Source organism: Rhipicephalus microplus, chromosome 1, assembly GCF_043290135.1.
Source record: "Rhipicephalus microplus isolate Deutch F79 chromosome 1, USDA_Rmic, whole genome shotgun sequence".
NCBI lineage: Eukaryota > Metazoa > Arthropoda > Arachnida > Ixodida > Ixodidae > Rhipicephalus > Rhipicephalus microplus.
Genome location: NC_134700.1, coordinates 219,589,181 through 219,614,837, shown reverse-complemented (window position 1 = coordinate 219,614,837; position 25,657 = coordinate 219,589,181). Strand labels below are relative to the sequence as shown.

The window sequence follows — 25,657 nt, the reverse complement described above, 5'->3', positions numbered from 1 at the left end:
CCGAGGCGGAGTCGATAGAACGCCCATCCCAGCCGCAGACAGCTGAGCCAGCGCTACGAGCGCATTGCAGCCGTGAGCTAAGTTATGGTCCGGCCTAGAGTGCCTGAGCTTGCTTTCGAGCTGTAGAAATTAAACGAAACTTGCAATATGGAATTTAAGAATGCCATATTCAACGCTGCTAAAGATGGCAAGCTTAAGCGCCTCAAGGTACGTCAAATTTCGCACCTGACAAAGCTGCGTCAGTGCATGTCGTCTTATGTTTTGTTAGGCTTAGTAGCTTTCGCTCTTAACGCAATATTTTCAATCAAGAGAAACTTAAATGCGCGTGTAATGCAGTGATACCTCTGTTTTGGTCTTCGGTTATAGGTATACGCGGGCCGAGTTCCCACTTACCCACTGGCATTGAACGACGCTCACTTTTCCTGCTTAGCTCTGGGATCGAGACGCTTTGTGGTGTCTTTCAGACGCTTTATTGGAAACCTCCGTTGCATTTTCGCGTAAGCGTTCGTTGCGTCAAGTCCAGGCGAGAGCAAAATCTGATTTTTTTACAGTGTTGTGGCATTTGGTGCGCATTCTTGCTAGGAGTGAATCGGGAAGTGTATTTGATCTGATGACTCGAGTCGGAACTCTCGAGAAACAACGCAAGCGAACATCCTGTTTGTGACGTCCGGAACGCTTGTCACACGTGTGCTGTAATGAACATGTGACAATATCCGTGATCTAATTTTTGCCTTAATTATGTAAGCTAGCGCGCAATATTGACAAGCTCATCGCGAGTTCACACCAGAGACAGAGTGGGAGGGAATGCTTGCGCAGTTCGCTGCAATTTCGTCCTGTTTCACATGCACTGCTGCCAGCACGAACCAAACATGCGCGGAGTGCAGTTCTGTGCTATGTAATGAGTCTGAACAAAGTTCATGTGCTGATTTGGGTGTCGTGAAGACGGCACTAAAAAGTGACACTTCGTCAGTGAGCGTAATTAAAGTAGCATCATTTGCGTAACCTAAAAGAAAATGACTTTGCTTTCTCGTAACCATGTGCGTCCTCTTTTTTTAGTTTTACCGAATTCAGTAACCGTGGGCAATGCAGGTGTTTTTGGACCATAGAACAAAGGAGGAAATCCAAATGCTGGTTTCCGCAACAACTAATGGAGCGACACCGCTAGTGATGGCATCTCGAAATGGCCATCTAGATGTGGCCGACTACCTTCTTGACAGATGCGAAGCTGACATTGAACAGGTAACCACTCTGGCATACGATTGGCATTGCTGTACAAGAGTGTTTTGCCTTCCGGAACTTGCGTGAATGATGTATTGGCATCAAGTCAGCCAAGTAATTTTGCATAAGTATAGTTCTCTTATGAAGTTAACCGGCTTGGCAGCTACTGCATGTTATGTACCCGATATTGTTACTGGTCGTTATACCGATTGCAGTGTACATTATCACTTACGTACATTATCAGCTATAAAGATGTATTTGGGAAATCATATGATTTCAGGTAAATGTCAATTTGTTGTGAATATAATCCAGATACTGCATAAAGAAGAAGTTCTTGTCTCCTCTGCGTTATCTTTGGACGTGTGAACTATGTTGGGAAGCTCACAAACTCGCATGTTGTTTTGTTTCTGCGTCGCTAAACCTGCTTTGCTGAACTGAAATGCATGCACGAGTCTCGAGATCTGTGAGCAATATAGAAAGCAAAAAGATTTGTCCACCCCTGGTCTATTTTTGTTTAGAAGGGGGAACCTTGTGTGCCAAAAATGAAACTTCAGGAAATGGGAGCCATCTGGCTGCATGGCAAATATTAAATGTATTTAATGGAAAGCTGTTTATTGCGGGGAAGGGAGGGCATCATGATAATGTCGTCAGGCACATCTTTGGCATCTTTCCATGAGAGCGTTGTGGCTTTTAGAGAAGAGGCTTGGCAGAAACAATTCAGAAAGCGTGCCACAGAACAACACTTTGTACATTTTCGCATCAGTTGAAAGAATGTCAACAAAAATTATTGTTAACCTGTTCGCTTGTTAGCAGTTCCAGTATTTTCTGGTCCCTGCTCTGTCTTACACTGCAATATGTGAATGCATTGTAGACAACTGACATATGTATTGTGCTAACTTGCTTATTTTTTCTTTAGGTACAAGTTTTTTTAATTTGTGGAAAGAATGAACTTTTTTTATGAGGTATGATGCATGAAACATTTATTTAACTGGGTAGAAGCTGTTTCTTGTTAAGAATTTCAGCCCGTAAAGTGTTGTATAGCTTATAAATAGGTGTATAACACTCAGTTCTATGTAGGTGTCATATATGCACTTGTTACGGGTGGAAGTTGGTATCCTTGGTCAATTATCCAGCTCTCCCTGAAAATTGACTGTGATGACTCATAACTTGATATTTGCTCCATAATTTATTTTTCTTATGATTAAACTGCTCCATACTGAAGTGCTCTGCTTCAAAGCTGAGTTATTTTGTCCTTTCCACTTAACTTTCTCACAATTCTAAAATTTACTGCTCGGAAAGGTTTGCAGCAACTGGTAGCAGTTGTTCTTTGCCGTGTATTTTTATCATTGTGCTGAGAATAATTTTAGCATCACATGCTAATTATTACTCGGAGACATTTGAAACATTTTCTTGTTTGAAAATAAAGAAAGATGAGGGGAAAAAACAAAGTTAAAGAAAAAGGATCTCTTGATCTTGTCACTACATAAAGTTGCAGCATATGAATGACAATAGCCCGACAGTGAGTAAATATAATATGCTTATATAAATATAATATGCGCCAAGCTAATAACATGAAAAAGGTAGAGGGAAGAGACAGGAATAGAATTGATTTGTTTAGCATATCGGGCACCAACTCGCCGAGAAACAGGTTCTTTTTAGTAAATAAAAACTTGGAAAACATTTCAGCTTGAAAGCAATCTCAGAAATGCCTGTATGTACATGTGGCTATACTTCCACACAGTACCATCAGCGTCAAATGAAACCCGAATAGCAGCAAGGCTTCGCGATGGCATAGTGTGTGCCGTCCACTTATCACCATGGACAGGCACACATATACATGCACAGAGCTGCTGAACAGGATGGGCACAGGCTGTCAGTGGTGATTACTGGACAGTGCGCAGTATACCATTGCGAAGGGTTGCTGTTTCGTTTCATTTGACATTGATAGTACATGGCCAGATTCATGTGTATATTGGCATGAAGCTAAGTACTGCAGCACGCGTATCAATTTGTAGAAGCCTCAATATTTAGGTACGTTAATGCAAAATGAATCTTTGAAAGCACGTAGTTCAGTACATATGGTAGCTTGATATAGATACATGCATGTCGACATTTTGTGGGACGATGCGCGTGTGTGCCTGATGAAAAGGACGAAGAGTGGTCTCCGCTCAGTGTCTGGTCCACCGGTCACGCCGCTTCTGCTGCTGGTCTGAAATATATTTCATTCACAGCCTCGTCGCTACGGCGTCTCTCTTTCGTAACAATATTTTAAATAGGAAAAATTGAATTACTCAGTGTAATGGAGGCCCGACTATTCGATATTTCTGATTTGATGAAGAACCGGATTGTGTGCTTGCATAATAGATGACCTTCTGGGTGAACAATATTAACACGGTTGAGGAGCTGATTTATCATTTTTCAATGTTATGTGGTTTTGTGTGTGCATTTGCTTTACTTTATCTACTAATATTTCTGACATATCTTTTTGTTTGTGTGTACATATCCGTGGGAGAGAGAGAGAAAGCTTGGCACCTGATTAGTCTATGCAATCTAAAGTTGCAACATGAATGGGTGTCAAACAGGCACTTTGAGTAGCAATCGAGCTTCGAAAGCTGTGAAATTTCTCAACTGCAGTTGCATCCCTTTGCATTATGCTCAATGCTCAAATAAGCCATTTGCACGTGAGCTATGCAGTCCCTGATTGAATAAGCCATTTGCTGGGGACTCAGCTTCTCACTAATTTATGAGTTAATTTCATAGTTTCATAAAATTTCGCACTTTGAGATATTAATGTGCAGTGAATTTTATGCTTCCTTTCTTTTTTTGGTGGTTCATAATATTTAAACAGATGCCATTTTGTGGGTGTGTTTTGTAACTGCACTTTGCAAAAATGTCTTGATAGTGAAGCCAATTATTTTGGCTGCAGGTTGGCTCGGTTAGCTTCGAAGGGGAGACTATCGAGGGTGCTCCACCTCTGTGGTGTGCAGCGGCAGCGGGCCATCTCAGTGTAGTACAGAGGCTGGTGGAACGGGGTGCTCGCGTGAATGCCACAACACGGACCAATTCTACGCCGCTGCGAGCCGCATGCTTTGACGGCCACCTTGCTATAGTGCGGTATCTTGTGGAGCGTGGCGCTGACTTGGAAATTGCCAATCGCCATGGGCACACCTGTCTCATGATCGCCTGCTACAAGGGGCACCTGGATATTGCCAGTTACCTCGTTGCTCAAGGCGCCCACGTCAACCGCAAGAGCGCCAAAGGTATTTATAGCGAAAAATAGAAGAGTTGCTTGAGAAGCGGGCATGCATTCCAGTACATTAAGTGATTAGAACACACGCCTTCTGGATAGCATCATCTGCTCCGCCACGGTGGTCTAGTGGCTAAGGTACTCGGCTGCTGACCCGCAGGTCGCGGGATCAAATCCCTGCTGTTGGCGGCTGCATTTCCGATGGAGGCGGAAATGTTGTAGGCCCGTGTACTCAGATTTTGGGTGCAGGTTAAAGAACCCCAGGTGGTCAAAATTTCCGGAGCCTTCCACTACGGCGTCTCTCATAATCATATGGTGGTTTTGAGACGTTAAACCCCACAAATCAATCAATCAATCTGGATAGCATCATCTAAACGTAGAAGCTTAATTTTTTCATATAAGTTGTTTATGTGCGCTCTCGAAAGCCAACATCGGATCATGGCCACACCCCACGATTTATGAGATATGTAGGCCAGTTTACCATGTATATAAAGTTGTCCCCCTGTAGTAGCACAAAGTTGTTCTCTCATTGTGTTGTTATAACAACCCTGTTTTTTACATTAGCAAGGTGCACCCATATATATATATATATTTGGTGTTGTAGTCTGTTTTATGTGTCAATCTAAATAGACAAATTCCATTTTCGAGGAAACACTGCTCTGCATGACTGCGCTGAATCTGGGAGCCTGGACATTCTTCGGTTGTTGCTGGAACACGGAGCCCGGGCTGAGCGAGATGCATACGGCCTCACACCGCTTCTGGCTGCGGCAGTCACAGGCCATGCCCCTGTGGTTGAGTTTCTTTCTTCGCTGCCCAACTGCCCACGGGAGCAGCGCGTTGAGGCTTTGGAGCTACTGGGGGCCACTTTTGTGGACAAGAAACGGGACTCACCTCGTGCCCTGGCTCTCTGGCGCAGGTAAGCAGCACTCATGTGGTGCAGTCATAATAAAAAAAAATTATTCGCTCTACCTGTTGATTTGATGTCTGATTGTTTGAGAATTTGTAGTAACTTACGAAGCACATCACTTATTCTGCTGCGAACAAGCTTATTTAGGAACAAGTACAAAAAAAATCTTGGGTTATAATGCTTGTTTCTCAGCATCTTTCAGAATACTTGCATCAAATCAGAGGCAGCCCTGTTACTAGTGTCATGTAGTGACTGAAAACTGCCGTAGATGCTGCAATGACCAAGAACGTTGCGTAGAGGTTTTGCTCTAAGCAACACCATTGCCCACATTGTGCATCAGAGTTTCTTGGTGCCTGCAACTCTGCTAAACACAACTAGCAGCATTATAATATACATACCACGCATATAAACTGGTGATTCGAATTAAGCAGAGGCAGGAAAAAAAATGCACTGCTGACTTATGTAGAATCACTGTGATTGCTGAATGTTTTGGTGTCTAATATGCACCCACACTTTATGGTTACACAGCTGATAATTACCATAATAATGTTACTTGACTGTCTAAACTATGTAAAAGCCAAATGTGCATGTCCTGCCCACCCCCTTTCCTCTTTATCCTGCTTTTTGTTGTCTTTTTTTCTTTTGGAACAGAATTTTTCCAATTATAACAAGAGGTAAAATACAAAATGAACAAACACTAACTTCACTCAATCAAACCATAGCTTCACTTCTCCCATATCTCCTAGACATCCTTTTAGCACTCCCTGCAATCAATAGCACACATGACGTCGTGCGTTTATGAAAGAACTCCTCAGCAGTTGATAACAAACAGCTTAGGCTAAAAGATACAGCAAACCCACGTACAATGAAGCCGCTTCATTCGAATTATTGCTTTCATCGTAGCGTCACGCAGTCCCGGCCCCAATACGTGCTTTTTAGGAGAAATTACAAGCATGTCAATAGCTTGCTCCGTTTAAAGTGAAGTAACAAGTTGCGGATCCCTATATACAACGGCACAAGCGATTGACCGCCCACGCCGCTCAAGTGCCTGCACGCTTTTTTCATCCACGTCTCATGCCGAGCGTTTTTTTCTGCACTGAGTGAGCGATGTTTGGCTTAGCATTGTCAGGCTAAAGTGCGCCAGTGCAGACTGGTGCAGATTATGCAGACAGCGCTCTACTCCGGTACGGAGATGACCGCCTGAGGCGCTCGCTAACATGCCGGTTGTAGAGTGTCTGCGCACATCAAGGCACTGTAGCCAGTTCCTCACTGCTACGCCGCTGGCAGCTTGCGGGCTATGTTGGTGGTGTCACGTGACCTGTACAGAGCATTTGTGTGCTCCCTGGCTGCTGGGTTTTTTCCGTCTGGGCTTGTAAGACGTGCGTGTGCTGTACGAGATCTGTGTGAACCCGCGACGTGCCTGCAAATCGTGTGTGTTTAGTGACCGTCAAGTGAAAATGGCACCGCCGGTGCCTGCAAATCGTGTGCGTTTAGTGACCGTCAAGTGAAAATGGCACCGGCGGTGCCTGCACAGAAGTGTCTGACATTGGAACAGAAAGTTGAACTGATACGTGAGATGAAAAAAGTAGGCCGGCAGAAGTCTTAAATCACAAAACCATTCTGGAATACTGCCGTCAACATTGTGAACTGTTTTGAAGAATAAGGCTGCCATACTGGGAGGTTTCGAGAAGAGTTTCTGAGCCAAACGAAAGCACAACCATGATTCCATGTATTCTGAAGTGGACAGAGCGCTTCTAAAACGTCTGAAAAATGCTAGAAGTGCGAACCTTCCTGTAAATGGGTCTACATTGATCGTAAAAACTGAAGACCTAGCCGCCCGAATGGGCAAGCAAGATTTTAAGTGCAGCAACAGCTGGCTTGAGTGTTTCAAGAGACGGCACTGCGTGTCTTCAAAATCGATCGTTGGTGAAAGTGCAGCAGTGGACTGTGACGTCGTAGATGGATGGCGCAGGCATCGGCTGAGTGCCATACTTCAACAGTGTGAAGATACATTTACAACTTGGTTGAGGCGGCAATCTTTTATAAACTTTGCCCGAAGCGCATATACACTACACCGGGCGGAACCTCATCAGGATGTAAACAAAGCAAGGAACACATTACAGTGCTGTTTGGTGCTAGCGTGACGGGGGAGAAGCTTCCTTCGCTAATACTGGGAAGGCGGCAAAGCCCTGGTCAACTGAAATAGTCGACTTTCTTGGAGGCGCCGATGAAGAAGATGAGCTGCTAGATAAACAGCCTCGCCAAATACCAACAGTGGCGCAAGCGCAGGAGAGCCTGCGTCTGTTGTGAAATAGAGGGGAGTGTGAGGGTGGTGACCACGACCTCATAGTTTGCCTGAACAAATTGGAGCAGGCACTTCTCGCACCCAGCCAAAGCACCCGACAGTCAGTTGGCTGCCTTTTTTTTTTGTCTGAATAAAAGTTTGTTTCACTGAATACCACTTCTGGGAAGTTGTAATGGCTAATTTAGAAGTACTTGCTGAGCTTTTATGGGACAGTTGCATGTATCAAATTACCGCTTACATCGAATATTTTTGCGGTCCCGCTGACTTCATTATTACGAGGGTTTACTGTATGTGAACTGTGGTGCTGGTGTTTGAGCTTCTTTTAGTTTTGCTTCTGCACTAGTTTACCATGCTGAAGAGAGCTGCATGCTATGACAACTGTGCTGTTTGTGGGAAGCTGTTAGTGTCGACGCAGTATTTTGCAACATGGCCTGAACAATACTACACGAGCAGTGCATGACTGTGCGTGATGCTAACAGTTGTAGGTTAGCGGCAGACTCTAAACTAGTACAATAATATTTTGTACATGCGTGTTGTGTGCAGGGCCCTGGAGGAACGCTGCCTTGAGCCCCCTTTGCCCAAGCCCTACAGGAAAAGTACTGCTGCTTATGGCCATGCGATTGAAGCCAACTCCCCAGCTGACCTGGACGATCTTCTCTGCGAGCCTGACCAAATGCGCATGCAGGTCGGACCACTTGAAGCCAATGCTTCTTTATTTGAAGGGGGGGGGAGACGAGCAATGCTTGTCCCCCCCCCCCCCCAGATTGTATCGTACCTTTCACAAGCAAGCAAAAGCCCACGAGCAGCGCTCGTGCGCTTTATCCACTCGTGAAAGGTGCGATGCACGGGGGCATGTTATCAATTTATACTTATTGTGGAACATGGTGGCGACGGCAAAAACCCTCTGAGAGCGTCCATATAATTGCTATCGCAATAACAGCGCAGTTTTTTTTACTGTAAAATAAGTGTTTTAGGTTAGCTCTGCCTTCAGTCCATGTTTTGTTTAATTTGCGCGTTTATTTTCCTAATTTTTTTACTGAACCTGCATATAAGAAAATCCTCTTTATAACGAATTTTTCCACAAATTTATCAACTTCGTTATATCCAGGTTTAACTGTAGTCGATATCGAAGGAATTGCTGCTGAGCTCACTTGCTGCAGATAAGCCAGCACATACGCCATTAGTATAGTCGGCATATGTGTGCACACACCGGAAAACTCTGTGGTTGCGCACCTGTCAGAGAAACTAAACGTGTGAGAAACTTTGTCACCCTTCATCATTCTGCCACCGAGAGCCAATAAATTTTTGCAATTCTCAAACAAGATAACATGCAGGCAAGGCAGCATTATTCGTGGTGATATATTTAGTATATACATGTGCCTGCCTGTGAGCAACTGTAATCGCAACCCTGTGGGCAATAGACAGCACCAGGTGCTCACCCTTTGAGAGATTAGACACCAGATAGGCATCAGTTCTTGCAAGTACAACAAATGGAAACGACCCGTGGCATGAAACTCTAATATATTGTCATGTGCTTGTACACATGCGGATATTTTAGCCATAGATAACAATTCAGTATTTATGAAAACTGAAGGTCGGGGAAAAAAAATGTTCTTGCATTCACGCATGGTGGTAGCATTTGCCAGGCAAAAAATAGCCATAAAATTGACAGATTCTTCAAGCGCACTAACAGAAATGGAAATGTACAGCATCAGAATTTGTGATTTGGAACTTAATTGCTTCTGACCTTTATATGGACATAATTGATCCACAATGGTTTAAGTCATTGAATTTCAACTTGTCATTCGTGGTCGTGAACCTTTAATAGTAAAAAGCAGGGTGTTCGCATACTTGTGAGGTTCATAGAGTGCATATTGTGCCACGCCTATCAGTGCCAGCTTGTTTTTCTTTTGATGTCTTCTTTCTGTGTCTGTGTACAAGAACCTGCAAAGAGTTTTTAAAGCAGGTGGGCTAAGTGTGAACTCCTCTGAACCATCTTGTTTGCAGGCACTCCTTGTGAGAGAGCGTGTATTGGGTCCTGCACATCCCGACACTGCATACTACATTCGCTACCGTGGCGCTGTCTACGCGGATCTCGGTGACTTCAACCGCTGTGTGGCTCTATGGCTCTATGCACTGGACATGCAGCAGCGCTGCCTTGAACCGTTCAGCCCCATGACTCAAAGTAGCCTGCTGTCCTTTGCAGAGCTTTTCTGCTTCATGATGGCTGAGGCCAGGCCTACAAGGTGAGAAGCATGTACACGTTGGCAGTCAAACTTCAGTATGGTCATTGAAAACTTCATTGTATGATGAGTTTTGTCAAGCTGATATCGCATCTGGGCAGTTGTCGTGCTTATTTTGATTCAAGAAAAATTAAGTGAACAATGTTGGTTCTATCTAAGTTGAAATCCAAGAAAGCCAACTGTATTCCCATTCAATCTCTCTCCACCTCAAATACAGCGATACACTAGATGCTTGTTAATTCAAACTGATGCTTTGGTGTCTGCACAGCCCCGTGCATTTCTATGCGAGAATACTCCCAGTAATTTGAGCACATCCATATCCACAATGCTTAATTCGAACTGGGAACTCCTGATTTTTATTGCTTCTTGCAGAAGTTGGCCTAGAGTGATCACGATATGTTGCATAACCAAACCAAACTAAATTTACTATAAAAAGAAAAGCTGCATTTCTTGGCAGATGAGATTTTAGACACTGTGCTGTAGCTGTTGGGCAAGTGACTCGCAGTGCTCATGGAGTTGCGACATAAGAAATGCAAGCGAATGCAAATTACAGATTACTTTAAATTTTGATTGCGTTAAGTTGGCCATGTAAGTACATGTGTTATGGAGTGCAAATAGCATCATACATATTAAGGTTAAGGCTCACTGCCTATATGAATGTATAACGGTGCTTGTTTCTGGTGTATAACTGATTAGTTATTTCTGTTCACTGTTGGAGCTCTTTGAACTTAATTTACGAGCTCACCTGCCACAAGCATGTTGTAGTGCCTAGTTCTCGATAAAAAGTCAGTTGGTGACTTCTTTGGGTTCTGCTCGCACACTGTCGCACAATAGGAACCCGAAGCAATGCTTGGTGCCGCTGCAAATTTGGACATGCAGCACCATCTCTGGCAAAAAAAATGGAAATTGGGGGTGTACATCATGCGTTTTCCCATTTTTTCGCAGCACTGCTGCTCGCCTCCGTGCACGTGCAGGGCTCTCGCACTGCACTTGGAACACTGTGCACGGCATTAAAAAAAAAAAAAAATATCTCCCAGCTCGACAGGCACTTTGAAAAGTGAACGTAATCAAATAAAAAAAGTTCGTTTATCATGTTCACGTTAAGCAGACAAGGACGATGCCTGACTTTAGGTGCGATTCATTTACAAAGTCCGCAGCATTACTGTGTACGATAAGTCAGGGTAAGCTTCCTTTTGTCTTACATTAAATATACCTAATGATCAATATGCAGTGCGGCATTGTCGTCGCTCTGCTAATTCAAGCTTTGGGTCCCTATGGCCATTCATTCTAGCACCCGCTAATTTTAATTGCACTTAATTTAAACAATTTCATCGTCCCCTTCGAGTTCGAAGTAACAAGCTTCGCTGTACACACAAAGTTGGCCACATCTAAGGCGAACACCTCATTAGTATTCGTGCCGGCAAAACTATAAATTTATTCTACTTCACAAGGAAGATAAACAGAGTAATAAATTCCATAACTTTGTTGAACATCATCTTCTGTGAGACCGTGAATGCTTAGGAGGGGTTCATCTTGCATGTGGATGACCCTGTATATTCAGGACAGTAACTTGCCTCCCTATAACTGTGACTACTGCATTCCAAGTATGCTGCTGTGAGCCTGCAGCTTATTTTGGGGCAAACCAATGACCCGATTTAACGCATGCCTTTCTTTAAATCTGTTGCAGGCCATCGCGGCGCCAGCTTGCCCCTGTTGAGTTCGCAGATGTACTTGCAGTCTTTGAGCGTGCCGTGACAGAGCTGGTGTCAGCCGGGCGCCACATGCCAGAACCAGCAGAGGGCGTCCAGCGCACATTGGCAATTGCACTGCAGCTAGCAGCTCTCCTGTGCCGGCTGCAGGTAAGACTTTCTATGCTTGCTAGTATTGACAATTTGAATTCACACATCTAATAATGTCCATATTGCGTGCGAGTCATCACACTGTGCCAATGTAGTGTTTCGGAATCCAACAAAGGCCGAAAAGAAAATGTACACATTAAGAAATATGGCCTTTATTGTCGCTTTGAAAGACAGCGCATAGTGAATGGAAGGAATGCTTGTCATTAACTTGCAACCATGTGGCCCTAATCACTTGTAGACCACTAGCAGATCCAGGTTTAAACATAGGTATGCATCCATAAATGGATGCTGTCATTGAAAATTTTCTTACTTTTACTACTTGTCTTTCAGTCTCAGAGCAGCCTGGAGGAAGACACTTTCCGGCGTGCTGCGTACCGGCTGGTGCACTTAGATCTGCGAGGCCCACGTGGCGAGACATGCTTGCATTTGGCGTGTGGTCATGCACCGCCAGCTAGTCGCCAGGCCTTGGGCGCAGTGTGCCAGGAGGCTTTCCCAGCGCCTCCTCTTGTGCGTCTGCTGCTCGAACTTGGAGCCAACCCCAATGCCACCGACCACGACCGGCGTACACCCTTGCATGTTGCAGCACGCAACAAACCATTCTCACGAGCCTCCGCCCTTGCACTGCTGGCCCGTGGCGCTCACCTCGACCACACCGACGCTGCCGGTTGCACAGCCCTGGACTATGCGCCCATGCTGGTGGATTGTAGTCCTCTACGTTACACCGGCCTGCAGTGTCTGTGTGCGCGGGCTATTGTGCGCTTTCAGCTGCCCTTCCAAGGACTGGTGCCGCACCAGCTGGAGAGCTTTATCCAGAGCCACTGAACAATGTGGCAGGGCATGTGTGATGCCATCCCCCTTCTCGCGTCTGTTCTTCAGAAGTCACCTTTTTTTCCCCCAGCCTATCCTAGGTTCATAGAAATGCGTTGGAGACTGCCAGGGTCTTGTGTGGCTGTTGTACTGCGGAGGTCAAATGTCAGGCTCCTTATTGAGGCGAGAAAGATGTTCTGAAGGCAGTTCTTGGCAATGCTGTGGGACTTTTTTTTTTTAGTTTTTGTGCATGTGCTTGGCTAGTTGTCTTCTGAGCTTGTAAGACTAACTTTGAAAGGCAGAGTAAGGAGGCTCTCAGTTGCTCCCATTCCACTGTTAAAAAGCCTGTAACCAGTAGCATTTCTGAGAGCTCTGCATGCCATAGTGAAGAGGTGAGAAGCTGCCTAGCTAGCTAGCCTGGCACATGTGGCCAATGAGAGGGCATATCACAAATTCCTGACAATGTGATAACCAGGATCTCTTTGATAATAAGGAAATAAAGACTTTTCCTCATGACAATCTGGGGATTCAAAATGCCTATTTACCCGAGTGTGCAAGATTTTCTGGTGGTAAGAAAAATGCCGACGGATTGTTAAAATCTTTTAGGTTTTTCTCTAGTGCATGAAATGCCAGCGTCCAACAAAAGGTGATCCTACTGGTCTTCAAGTGGCAAGACGCGTAGTTGTAGTTATGGTTGAGTGATGAATCGCAGTAGCAAATGGCTAGAACATTGATAGAACATTGGATAGAACATTGAAGGAAAGTTTTTTAAATGGACGGTAATATTCACTGCGGAAGTTTCTCATTCCTTCTATGTTTGTGTGTTCACTACAGCTGCATTTTTTTATTATCGATCACCTAGTTATTTGCATACAACATAAGCATTTACGAAGATTCCTTGCTAGTAGAATTTGGTGCAGTTGGTCAACCCTAGATATAAAATGCAATGTTTGTTGAAATGTACAAGCGCTAATGACACATAGCATAATGGCATTTGTATGCTGGTAAAGTTACAGGTCAGCAGGGCATGCGAAACGCTGGCTGCGGCAGACTACCTGTGCATTCGCTTCTTGAACACATTAACACATTGCAGAAACAAATTGCACGTTGCACAATTCTAAATCAGCCTAGCTGGGAAATGTTGCATCAATCCAAGGGGCCATATTAATATTGCTTTTGCACATTGTGCTGCTTGGCTGCTTCTCTCTGTTGCAGTCTCCGGTCATTGCAAACAGCTGTGCCTTTCTGCATGCTTACATTTGAAATTTTCCTTAGGGTGCCGTGAAGTTGGATTTGCAAAACTTTAAATTGTGGGATGATATTGGCAAGGCTCATCTCATTTGTGCAGATATGGCTTTTTGAAAACACAAAAGTTAGAAGTGAAATTTAAAATAGTGTTGCTGCTTGTTGTTCACTGTTATAAAAGATAGTCTTTGTGTTATAAAAGATAGTGTTTGTGTTCCTTCAAGGTGTGAATCGAAGTAAACGTTGCATCATTTCTGGCTTTCCTGTACAGTGCTTAGCAGTCCGAATGCAACAATTGACCCACATGGCTGCTGGCACTTTTCGTGCCACCTGGGAGCACTTGGTGATCGTTGAATGGCCAAATTTAGTCACTGTACATCAGATGTACCCTCACTTTGTACATCTTAGCACATCAATTTGGAGAACTCTGCACCTAATGGGAATGTTAATTTTTCAAAGCTGAATTGCTGAGCGCTGTACACAGCATTTATTTGGGCTTACTTAGAAGAAAAACAAATGTGGCCCAGTTGGTTCAAGTGGGCCTCTGTGCAGCTTGTTCTTTTAGTTTGGTGATGAATGCTTGAAGTGAAGAATAGCTCTTATCATATGTTGCATGCTACAGTTGCCTGAAACTTGCATGCTTCTTTTTGCTCCAATTTAAATTTTGCCAAGTCCTCTTACTATGATGTAAAGCGAAACGATTTGGAATCGAAGCACCAGCATATAATTAATGCAACTCTCGTGGGAGGGCAGCATTGCTTTTAAAGACTACGGTTCCATCTCTTCGAGGTGTGGATGTAAGCATCGTGTATGGCAAAAGCTGCCTCATCTTATGGGACTTTCACGGCTAACTCGGGATGTTGAACGATAAAACATGACTGCTGCTAGACAGACATTGTGACCAAGGAGCTGACGTAGCATTTTTCAATATTTGGTGTTTGTGCGTTCATTTGTGGAAGTACCCCATGTTAACAGATTATTACATTGATGCCTCTGATATATGAAAAAGACATTTTGGTGCTTTCTGGTCCTGAACTCACTTACCTAACTTGTTGGAGGCTTTAGTGAGGTCATGCTGTTGCACGATTCATCAGCTCCACAAACTTCTAAGCTGTTGATACATGAAACCTCCTCAGTGATTTGCTATTTGACTGTGTGGTTTAACATTAAACGTGTGGAATTATCAGTTTTTTTTTTAATACATACTTGCGTAAAGGTGTATTTCAAAATTTTTTCAAAAAGTTCCCTTGCTATTATTGCAAAGTTTTGTTGGTCTTTTAAGTGGTGCAGCATGATGTAATTTATTGTAAGTCTTTAGTGCATTAATTTGACCGTAACAAAACCATAACTGAAGCTGTAGAGAAAGAAAACATCCTGCTGTATTGCAGTATGTTTTTTCAGTTGTTGCAACACAGATGCGGTTTGAACTGCACTAGGCAAACACTCACATCTTTGTTTATATTGGTTGCTAGAACTTCTGCGTGTTTCAGTTGCTGGTTATCTATGTCATTGCTTATGTTACATGAAATGATTGAATATTGTATTCTGATCTGTGATGTGTCATTAGTGTAGCCATCATTGCTACACTGTAAATTTCATGCTCATGTTTCTATCTATTTTTAAGGCTAACCAGTGCAAAAAGGCTATATATCTATTTTTAAGGCTAACCAGTGCAAAAAGACTATGCAGAAACCTGTGCATGATTTTGGCTTCAAATTTGAAAAAATTAAAATTCTTCTGAAGAGAATGCAAAATTCCTCCAATATTTCTTTTGTCATAATAGAGGAGACATTATTATCCAGGAAGTGTATTAGATTAGTACTCTATTATGTTTAAAATATTGGAATAGCAACTTGTCTAGGGCAAATTATTTATAGAACGAAGCATGATAGTTGCAGATCTGCTCGTCCGAAGCCTTCGCGATAAAGAAGCATGTACCATTAAACAGTACGAGAATGTCCTGAAAACCTGTAATGGCTAAGGATACTAACTTTGTGCTCCGTTACTTCATGAGTCAGACAAGCCACATTAACGAATATTGCTCATCATTAAAAAGTACACTCAAAATTTTCTTGTAACTTGAACGAGTAGGATTATTTTTAAATTAATACAGTAGACATCCGACAAACCTCACTTGCCAACTAACAACTGACTAGACTCGCATGTCGACCTGCGCAACTAAAATGTGAGCTTAATTTGGCAAGCAATCTTGTGTCTGATTGCCCATGTTTTCACACAGCTGCCTCACTTCATCGCACTGCTCAGACTAGTTATGAGGTTTGTGAAGACAGCTCAGAAAAAAACATGGACAAGAGAGGCGACATGGACAAGCACTAGTCCATGCTTCCTCCCTTTTGTCCATTCGCATTTTCTCCTGCATTGTTGAAAATTTTCTTAGTAACGTAGCTTTCTGGGCTAGTTGGTTCATAGTAATAGGAAGAAAAAACCAGCAAAAAGCCACACGAGGACAGCGAAGAACAACAACCACACAGAAGGCGACATGGACAAGCGCTTGTCCATGTCGCCTTCTGTGTGGTTGTTGTTCTTCGCTGTCCTCGTGTGGCTTTTTGCTGATTCTTTTTCCTATCAAATCATTCTTGATGATGAATCACCAGCTTGCCCAAACACTGACGTGAGATTTGACTGTAAACTGCTGTTTCCTTTATTGTTTTAAAAACAAATCTACTTAGTTTGTCTTCTGGTCTGTACATAAGACACCGACCATTAGACTGAAGCACACAGACAACTTTCATCAGTGAAATATTGGGAAGCTATAATGTACTGTGTGGTGCATTATCTTTAGTTATTTACCAATTTACTGTCTTCTGCTAACACCACACATCAGTGCTATTTCTTGCTTGAGCCATTAGAGGTGTTGACTCTGTCGCATCTTGTATTGTACCTGTTGCAAGCTGAGACATGTCTGCATGGTGGTGTGGCTTGTGCACTCACAGCGGCCAAAGGCTCAGGAGCTCCACAACCACCGTGCCCAGATGTTTCTTTACGTCCTACTGCAAGCTCCTATTGTAACAAAGATTTTAAAGTGCCATTATGTCTTCGCTTGCTTGTCTTCCTCACTTGTTTCTCGGAAAGGATCGAAATCCCTGTAGTCTCTTTAGTTAGAGTAGCACAATACGATGAAAGCTTTCATTCTACTTCTAAAAAAATTGTTATATAGGCTTTTAATTATGACAGCATAGAAAGATTGCAAATTCAATTTAGTGCTAGCTTTTTATGCAAGCTGCTGTAGGCGATTGTATGCTGGGAACAGTGGAGAGCTATGTTTGATTTAATTTGAAGTGAATACATCTACATTGTTTTGATTGTAAATATGCAGTAGAATCATTTTAGACTTGCTCTTTTCACGACTGTGACGTTGATCGTTTTCCTGTGTGTGGTCGTCGAAGAAAAATAAAGAGTAGGAGCACTACGTGTTTGTTTCTGCTTTGGAATGAAAAAGCAATGGAAAGTTATAAAACATTGTTAAACATGTTCAGCAGGAATGCTTGAGGTAGCTGAGGTTCTTTTAGCATTGCTTGAACACAGTGAGTTGTGAAGCATATTTAATCTGTGGGACATAACACCCATTGACATACTTGTAGACTTTGTTTCCAGTTGGGTAGCAAACCGGTTATCCTGGACTGGTTGACCTCACTACCTTTCCTTCTGTACCATTTAATCTCGTTTACAGTTTTTCAGGTTAATGTTTTCTTTGCACTGCACTTTTATATTGCATGAATCATGTTATTGGACCTTGCATTTGCTCGTTGACCTCTGCATATTTTTCACATACTGCAGAAGCTGGTTGACATTAAACATGTAAAGCTATTCTTGTACGTGATTACAAACTTCCTTAACCTCACGTAAAATGAACATGCAAACATTGCTGTACTATTACAGAAGCATAATGAAAGATTGATGCAAAGTTGTTGCATTTTTGGCACAAGGTTGTGGGATTGAATCTCGGCTGCACTGACCGAGGCAAAATGCTTGGGGCCTCTGTGCTTTGATTTAGGTGGGCGTTCAAAAAAACTAGGCGGTCGAGATTTTCAGAACCCTCCACTACAGTGTCTCTCGTAAGAATATGGTTTTGAGACGCAAGACTACAACCACGGTTAGTATTCTCGGCACAAAATTTCAACCCGTGACACCCTTGCATATTACCAGGCTGGATGAACTGCTCTGTACTCGTGTCGTATACTGCCGCTTTTGCTGTATGCATGACTGAAGACATAAACAAAAGAAATACAGCTAAAAAAAAAGGAAACTAAATATTGGGGCTATATGTGGCAGAACCAAGATATGATTGTGAAGCACACTTTAGTAGGGGGACTACAAACTGCATTAGACTCCACCAAAACCTGGAGGCACAGAAAGGTGTGTTTGATTACAAATTTTTTTGTTAATCAAGGGGCACCAAAATCACGTTAAATGGTTTTATAAGAAGAGCATTTCATTAAGTATTACTATGGTAAAAAGTAATGCTTCTATCACGCTCTGCTTCTAACATTGTAACTTATTTAGTGCACGATTGAGTTCGGTGAACATATTTTTAAATAATTCAGCAAAGTACTCGCATTCGCAATACCAGACTTCCAACTGCATTTCTTGGTTTGCATGAACCAGACATTCGGGAAAAGTAGCTCACGCAGGTACAGCACTGTCTACACTTCAGCACTGTAATCATCTTGTCTTTTTACACAGACCTCACTGATAATACCACTTTAAACTCTCTTTAGGGCAGGCAGAAAAGTTATCAACTGAACCTTGTATTTGTAATGGTGTGTGCAAAGCACCGAGTCAACATGAAAGCAAAAAATTATCAATTTCATCCTCTTGCTTGCTTAGTGATGTCTTCGGTATGAAAAGGGCTGAAAAATTTTTTTTTGCATCATAATGCAGCTAAACTGATACTTCGACATTACAGTTGAACCTCTTTATAAAAGGTTCAACACCAGTGTGCCTATAGTAAAATATGGGTTGATAAAAAAAGTCTATACGTGGTACCTTGCTTACAAGAGACATCTCATGTAAAAGACATAAATTGCTGCCTGGAGCATGCCTCTTATTAAGGGGTTCAACTGTGTAGGTACAGTTATAAGCAGTCCAATCAAGGAGGTTCTATACCATGTGTTCTGGAGTGGGGGTGCGCCCCGATAAGTGACGTCAGTCACCGCCATATTGGAAAAGGAAAAACTGAAGCAGACAACAAAGTGCGCTTCATAGCTGCGCCCTCACAGTCGCCTTTGGAGACTGTGACATGCTTTTGTAAAGCAGTCAAAGATTTTACAAGGCCTTGGTGACTTCGTGCGTTGCTAATGACTGCACAAATCACATCAAGATAACGCCTGGGATCACTTTTCACGTGTAAGTATTCTCGCATATGCTGTTAAATTAGAAACAATATGAAAGGTGCGCATGCGTGTAATACATGCATATAGCAAACTGATAGGTGTTCTATGGTATAGCTATATGGAAGGTATCTTGAAGCTTTAAATGCTCGCTGACGCGATGTTGCCCATAAGTTTTAAGTTTATGGATGAAGCACTTGCGGTCTATGGCTGCACGTATTTGGAACGAGTAGGACGTCTGAATGCCTTTTGAATTCCAAGTTTTCTGGTGTTGTCTTACAAGGCAAAACTGATGGCGTGCATGCATATTTTTTAGGCGAGTGAATGTTGAATTTTGTGCATGTTTATCGCGGAATTCGCAAACGTAGAGAATATTCCATGCCGTGATTATCCGTGCTACAGGTTTTCGAAGTGCACTGCGTTCTGCCTGGGAACGTGCTAATTGAAAAAATAGTAGGAGGGCTACAGACGGTGACCATTACTGTTCCGTTCACTTCGAAGAATGCTGCTTCGACAGAACGGGGCAGACAACGAGACTGCGGTCTGGCAGCTGTGCACCTTCGATTTTTCCTGCTTTCCGAGCGCATGTACAAAAACGTGTTAGTTTCTACCTCCTTGACATAGCTTCACTAGAATGTAGTCAAGAAAATAAGCAATTGCGTCTAAAACAAGATGAGACACCTTTGAAATCCGTAGTATCTTGCCAACAAAACTGAAACCAAAACGCCGATCGACGAAGTTGTCTAAATGGGTGAGTGGCGTTATATCAAACATCAAGCTACCTCGTTTTTAGGCTCTGAAGGCTGCGCTTGCCATGGCAACACACGCCGCCAACGGAACTTGATAAATAATGTGCATAACTAACGCCACTGCAATCGTTCTTATAAACGGTTCCTTTGGGGTACGTCTCCTGGAGTTTGTCGGTTGCACGCGACATCGTTGCTTCGGTTTCGGTTCCACCTGTAAATTGCCTAGAATTCCATAACTCTAGAAAAATCACTAATGACTCCCAGTTTACTTAATTACCTCTCTTTTCTAACTTTAGCTTCAATTATTTCAACTTCCTTATTGATTGATTTGATTTATTGATATGTGGGGTTTAACGTCCCAAAACCACTATATGATTATGAGAGACACCGTAGTAGAGGGCTCCAGAAATTTAGACCACCTGGGGTTCTTTAACGTGCACCCAAATCTGAGCACATGGGCCTACAACATTTCCGCCTCCATCAAAAATGCAGCCGCCGCAGCCGGGATTCGAACCCGCGCCCTGGGGGTCAGCAGCCGAGTACCTTAGCCACTAGACCACCGCGGCGGGGCTCAACTTCCTCATATATTCTCTGGTAATCTGCTGACACACACACACAAGCACATATATGAAAGAGGCAAGCATCGGGTTCCCCTTGATGTTGAGTATCTGCAGGCACATTTTTTAAAACACCAAATATATATACTACAACCTTTTTGTACTGCAATAGTGCGCCAGCAAGCTCGATATGCGAAGCATCCCTCGACAACAGATTGATCTGAAAGTGTGCAGCTGACAATGAGTGCATGAAAGAATTTGTTTAATTAACAAGAAGAGGCACTTATTTGTCGGTGTAACCTAAAAGTGGTCTCCATCTCATTTTTTTTTATCGCGGAACTGCAAACCGACGCGCGCAATGTGCCTTTCCATTGCGGTCTATGGCGGTTCCGCCCTGTGTTTCCTCTAGCTATAAGGCCGCCGCCGGCTTCACTTGCTCCCATCGGCGGCGGCCGGGACTGCCACTCCGGGACTATAAGACCTCCTCGAGTCGAATGAACCCGCGAAGCCGGTGACAACGTGGGAGCGGCCCGCTTTGGGCCAGGACACTTGCTATTAGACCTCAATGAAGTTGTTTAATCCATCTATTCATTGCATAAGAATTTTGCATTAAGGCATTAGGTTTCCCACATCTGTACTGTTCATTTAATTTTCTTTACTACAAGTCTCATTTGTGTCAGACTGCTGTTATATAAAGTAATGAAGTACATGATAGTTTCCATTTAGCATGTACTCACAGGAAGATATAATTTCTGTTTTACATTAGTTAACACTGTTGCGTTTGAGGAACTGTGGGACAAGTGTGTGCACTCCCTCGCTTCTGTCCTTTCACCACGAAGTTGTCTGGGGGAGGAAGGGGGAGTTCACTCCCCCCCCGAGTTGTATGCCTGAGCAGCCACGGTTATCTGCATTTTCTTCTATGCATGTACCTTCAATGCTGGAATAAGCCATTAAACAAGCATCCTAGTTTTGATCAAACCACAACAATGATAGAATTATCATTTTTGTCCTTTTGTCAATGTGCCAGTCAGCTCGAACCCAATTGACAACCGTTGAAGAGTATTTTATATTTGTGATTGAAACAACAAATAGTTCATACACTTGATGCTATGAATATCCTTTTGGCACATTCCAATTTAATGCCTTCAGGTGTCGCACCTAATTGGTTGCAAGGGCTGATACACAACCAGGGTCTAGGCGTACTAGCAGGTTGGAGGGCTGTGTTTCGGATAGCTTGCTGTGCAGCGAGGACAGCACTTTTATGAGCAGCCGCTTATTACTTTGGAACTCCTGCAAAAAAAAAAAAAAGTTTAATTTATGAAACACAACCTAAGGTTTATGTTTATGGTTTCAATCACAAACAGCTATGATGATGTATTTGTGCAACCTGATAAGTAATGACTACTGCTATCACAAAGATCAACTTCTAGACAAGCTCATTTTTCATTGCAGGAACATGTAAATGGGTTTAGAAACAGCAAATAAATATGCCATACTTGCAAGCATGTAAAAAACTGCTAAAAAATTCTATATTAGACACTGGGGCAGTTGCTATGCAAATACACTAAGCAAGGGAAATACGCTAAGCAAAGGTCCTTGGGAAAATACTTTGATGACATGAAAGTGTTTTCAAAATCTCCATCACTGTGTGTACTCTTTCACTTGAAAAGAAAACAATATATTAGTAAGCGGTGCACGGTATTAAGCTTTAAAGAATCCCGCGAAAGTTTGTAAAATTTCTGCAGTGACAAGCCTGCTATTCAACACTCCACGCAAGTGGATACTAGTATTCTAAAAATAACTGAATGGCAAAATTTTCTGGAAGCGATTATTCTGGGGTTTACTGTAGACAAAAAAAAAAAACTTGGTCCGTCTCCCCGAAGGGAACCCATATGGGATGCGAAGCAGCAGTGTTGCGCACAAGTGGCGTCACGGAGTGAACGGTACTAACGCAGGTGCTGTGGTACGCAGGTGCTGACAGGTCTGAGCTGTTGATCTTCAGGCTCGAGTGGGGCTGTCCGGCCGGGACTCTACCTCGAGGCCAGTGTGTGAAATGCAGCATCAGCTGGCACAGCGTCTACCGGCAGCCCAGTGCTGATGCCAACTACGACGACAACTGCATCAACCCCGTGCTTCATGCCAGGCTTCCACTCAACGACGCGGGTGATACCCCGCTCCTTCGCAACTCTCCGTGACCAACTCTGTGCAGGGACTGAGTGGTAGGACTCGATGATGAGTAATTAACTTATAGCATGTACATTTCTTTGTAACTGTATTTGAGGAGTTGGACCAGTGATATTTGGGGTAAGTGTTCTCAAGTTATTGTTATTAAAGGTATGCATCAAATGGACTCGTCCTTCGGGAAGTGTCCTGAGGTGGCTCCTCGGACCTCCCAAGTCGCACCTGCACGTTGTGCGAAACAAGAACCATGACGCTACAGCATCTAATAACCTAGTAATCGACAAGCTTCCAAGCAAACTTAGACTACATCAGTCACCAGACTGTAATTTCCACTCAATGACAGCCAGTATAGAGGACACACCAGAGTTCCCCTTTAAGAGTATGGTATAGTCCACTTTTACCATTAAACGACTAAATAGACCTGAGCAGATGCCAACAAATGTTTACAATCATCAGCTGGTGTGCAAACTTCAGTGTGATGGTGCCATATGTTTTGTTTTTGTGCCTCTTGAGGCTTGCCAAGTCGCGTCTCGTGGAAAGAGTGATATTTGAGGTTAATGTAGACATAATTTTATGATACAAATAAACTTATTTCTTTTCTCTCTCTCTCTTCAGTGACACTCTAAACGCTCTGGCATGCAGAAATTATAAAACTACAATTTAAACTTTTACTGTGAAGTTGTAATTGTAGACCTCTAAACTTGAGGTATCAATTTCTCAAAGTTATTACATTAATTACTTCTTTAAAAAAATAACAAGCACTTAAGTCAAAATTTCACTAGAATTGCTTACTGAATTCGACTCAGACACTTGAATGTGACAGACATAAATTAGGTTTGATAGATGCGTAACAAAATTAAGTATTAATGCATTTTATATTGTCACGCACCAAGAGCCATGAAGACAAGACAGGAACAGCGGGGCAGAAAGACACGAGCATGTATCTTTAAATGAAGCGCTAGCACACACTTCTTTGTTCTCTTTTCCCTTTTCGGCTCGCTAGGGCTTGCCGGCTCATAACTCTAGGTGGCATTATTCCCCCTCCCATTAGAGCATCGACTCGATGCTCATACACAAGGTGACAGCAAGGCCCATAAGGGAATAAAAAGAAAGGGAGAAATGATACTTATAGTGCACAGGGCATATGCAGGTGCAAAAAAAAAAAAGAAAAATGTCTGTGGTTGGTCATAAGAAAAAAAAAACATTACAGTTCAAAGTTCGTTCGAGACCCTATGGACAACGAAAAAAAGAAAATGTTTGCTGCCCTGGCACAATAAGGCGAGTATTACCGCGTAAAATAAGGTTTTAACGGGACGACATGCACAATCTCTGTTCGTGGTGAGTGCCGCTGGGTGGTTGCCGAGCCTCCGTCTGGAATGACTTCGTAGTTGACCTCGTTCAACTGCCGTAATACTTTGTAGGGTCCGAAGTACTTGCTCAGGAGTTTTTCGCTGATGACTGAATGTATGGGCTGTCGGAAGAAATCCATTTGACCACCGAAAGCTCCCAAGTAGTCTGTAGTTGAAGCGTTGACGTGCCGTTCGTATGACGGGGCCCAGTGCCTAAGAGTGCTTTCGATGGTGACGGCTTCTCTGAGAAATTCGGACACAGTCTTGGGAGGACTGCGCACAAGCCCACTGAAAAGCGTTCTTTCACCCCGCACATGAGGTACTGTACCTTCTTTTCTTCTGGCATGCCGGGGTCAGCTCAATGGAAAAGACGCGTCGTGTATCGACATACATCGCAACCCCTTCATTCGGCAGTTGTATGCAGGACTGCAGATCGCGCTCAGCTCTCTCCCATTGGTCAGGGCTGGCATATGTCCCAAGAAGTCGGCGTTTGAAGTCTTCCCACGATGTAAGAATACCTGCCCGGTTCCCATACCATATACGTGCGCCGTCCAAAAGACTGAAACAGACGTGCCGCAGTTTGTCTGCGTCGTCCCACTGGTTGTGCACGGCAACGAACTCGTAATGAACGAGCCAATCTCCGACATCCTCAAGTGCAGTGCCATGAAAGGGATTTGGCGTTCGCGGCGTGAGTAAAGTGCAATGAAGCGGTGTTGTGCCGTTCGTACCGTTTGGGTTGGTGTCAGTAGGGCTGGTCGGAGCTGCCATGTTGTTTACGAGCAGTCCAAACTCAGGGGATTGCCCTCAGATTCTTCTGCTGGCGCGGTGCACAGGAGTGACCACCGGTATGACGCTTGAGTTCTTGCTATGTGGAGGGGTACGGTGCATAGATCACCCAGCACGTCCACCAGTTTGTCACGCACCAAGAGCCGTGAAGACAAGACAGGAACAGCGGGGCAGAAAGACACGAGCGTGTATCTTCAAATGAAGCGCTAACACACACTTCTTCTTTGTTCTCTTTTCCCTTTTCGGCTTGCTAGGGCTTGCCGACTCATAACTCTAGGTGGAAATATGCTTTCAAACTATGGCTATTTCTGTTAACTATAAACTAAACCTTTATCATTGCTTTACACTCAAGGCTAGAAAGGTCCCATCAGAAATATTCCACATATTCACTTTTTCATACTCGATAGCTATGAATGAAGAAGAACGTACAGCGCGAACACAAGACGGGAATACTAAAGATGGGACACAGACAAGCGCTGCAGACAGCGCTTGTCTGTGTCCCATCTTTAGTATTCCCGTCTTGTGTTCGCGCTGTACGTTCTTCATCATGCAATACCAACTAGCCCAAAGTTTCACTCTTCTATGAATGAACATGGGTTTCGTGAGAAAGAAACCTTAAAGAATTACAGACACGAAACTTAAGTAGTTTCAGCTTGTTGCTCTAAATCGCTCAAACACGAGTCTCAAAAACCCTAAAAACAGTGTCGTAGTGCTTGGGAATGCATTGAACATATTTTTAACACCTCTACCTTAAAAAGACATATTTAGTTTTGATATCAAGAGGATGGCTTTACAGTGGTGAAAACAAAAAAATGAAAAAGTATATATCTGAACGAAAACATAACCGAAATGT

The 25,657-nt window shown here is 43.3% G+C and overlaps 2 protein-coding genes across 3 annotated transcripts in view; one reads left to right on the top strand and one right to left on the bottom strand.

Annotated features, from left to right (window-relative positions):
• Positions 1 to 32: 32 nt before the first annotated feature.
• LOC119159664 (protein fem-1 homolog CG6966) lies at positions 33 to 13,105 on the top strand. Its single transcript, XM_037412488.2, has 8 exons — positions 33 to 207; positions 1,090 to 1,239; positions 4,145 to 4,478; positions 5,114 to 5,381; positions 8,221 to 8,362; positions 9,685 to 9,923; positions 11,608 to 11,779; positions 12,110 to 13,105. Exons 1-8 carry the CDS (start codon positions 148 to 150, stop codon positions 12,599 to 12,601), a joined length of 1,857 nt encoding a protein of 618 aa, XP_037268385.2. The 5' UTR covers positions 33 to 147; the 3' UTR covers positions 12,602 to 13,105.
• An 8,425-nt stretch (positions 13,106 to 21,530) lies between these two features.
• LOC119159668 (gamma-tubulin complex component 4) overlaps positions 21,531 to 25,657 on the bottom strand; it is a 46,045-nt gene continuing 41,918 nt past the window's right edge. For both annotated transcript variants that reach the window (XM_075891375.1, XM_037412496.2), the window contains one exon: positions 21,531 to 21,778. In XM_075891375.1, the coding sequence (XP_075747490.1) occupies positions 21,647 to 21,778 (132 nt within the window). In that variant the 3' untranslated portion in view covers positions 21,531 to 21,646. The remainder of the gene's footprint in view (positions 21,779 to 25,657) is intronic.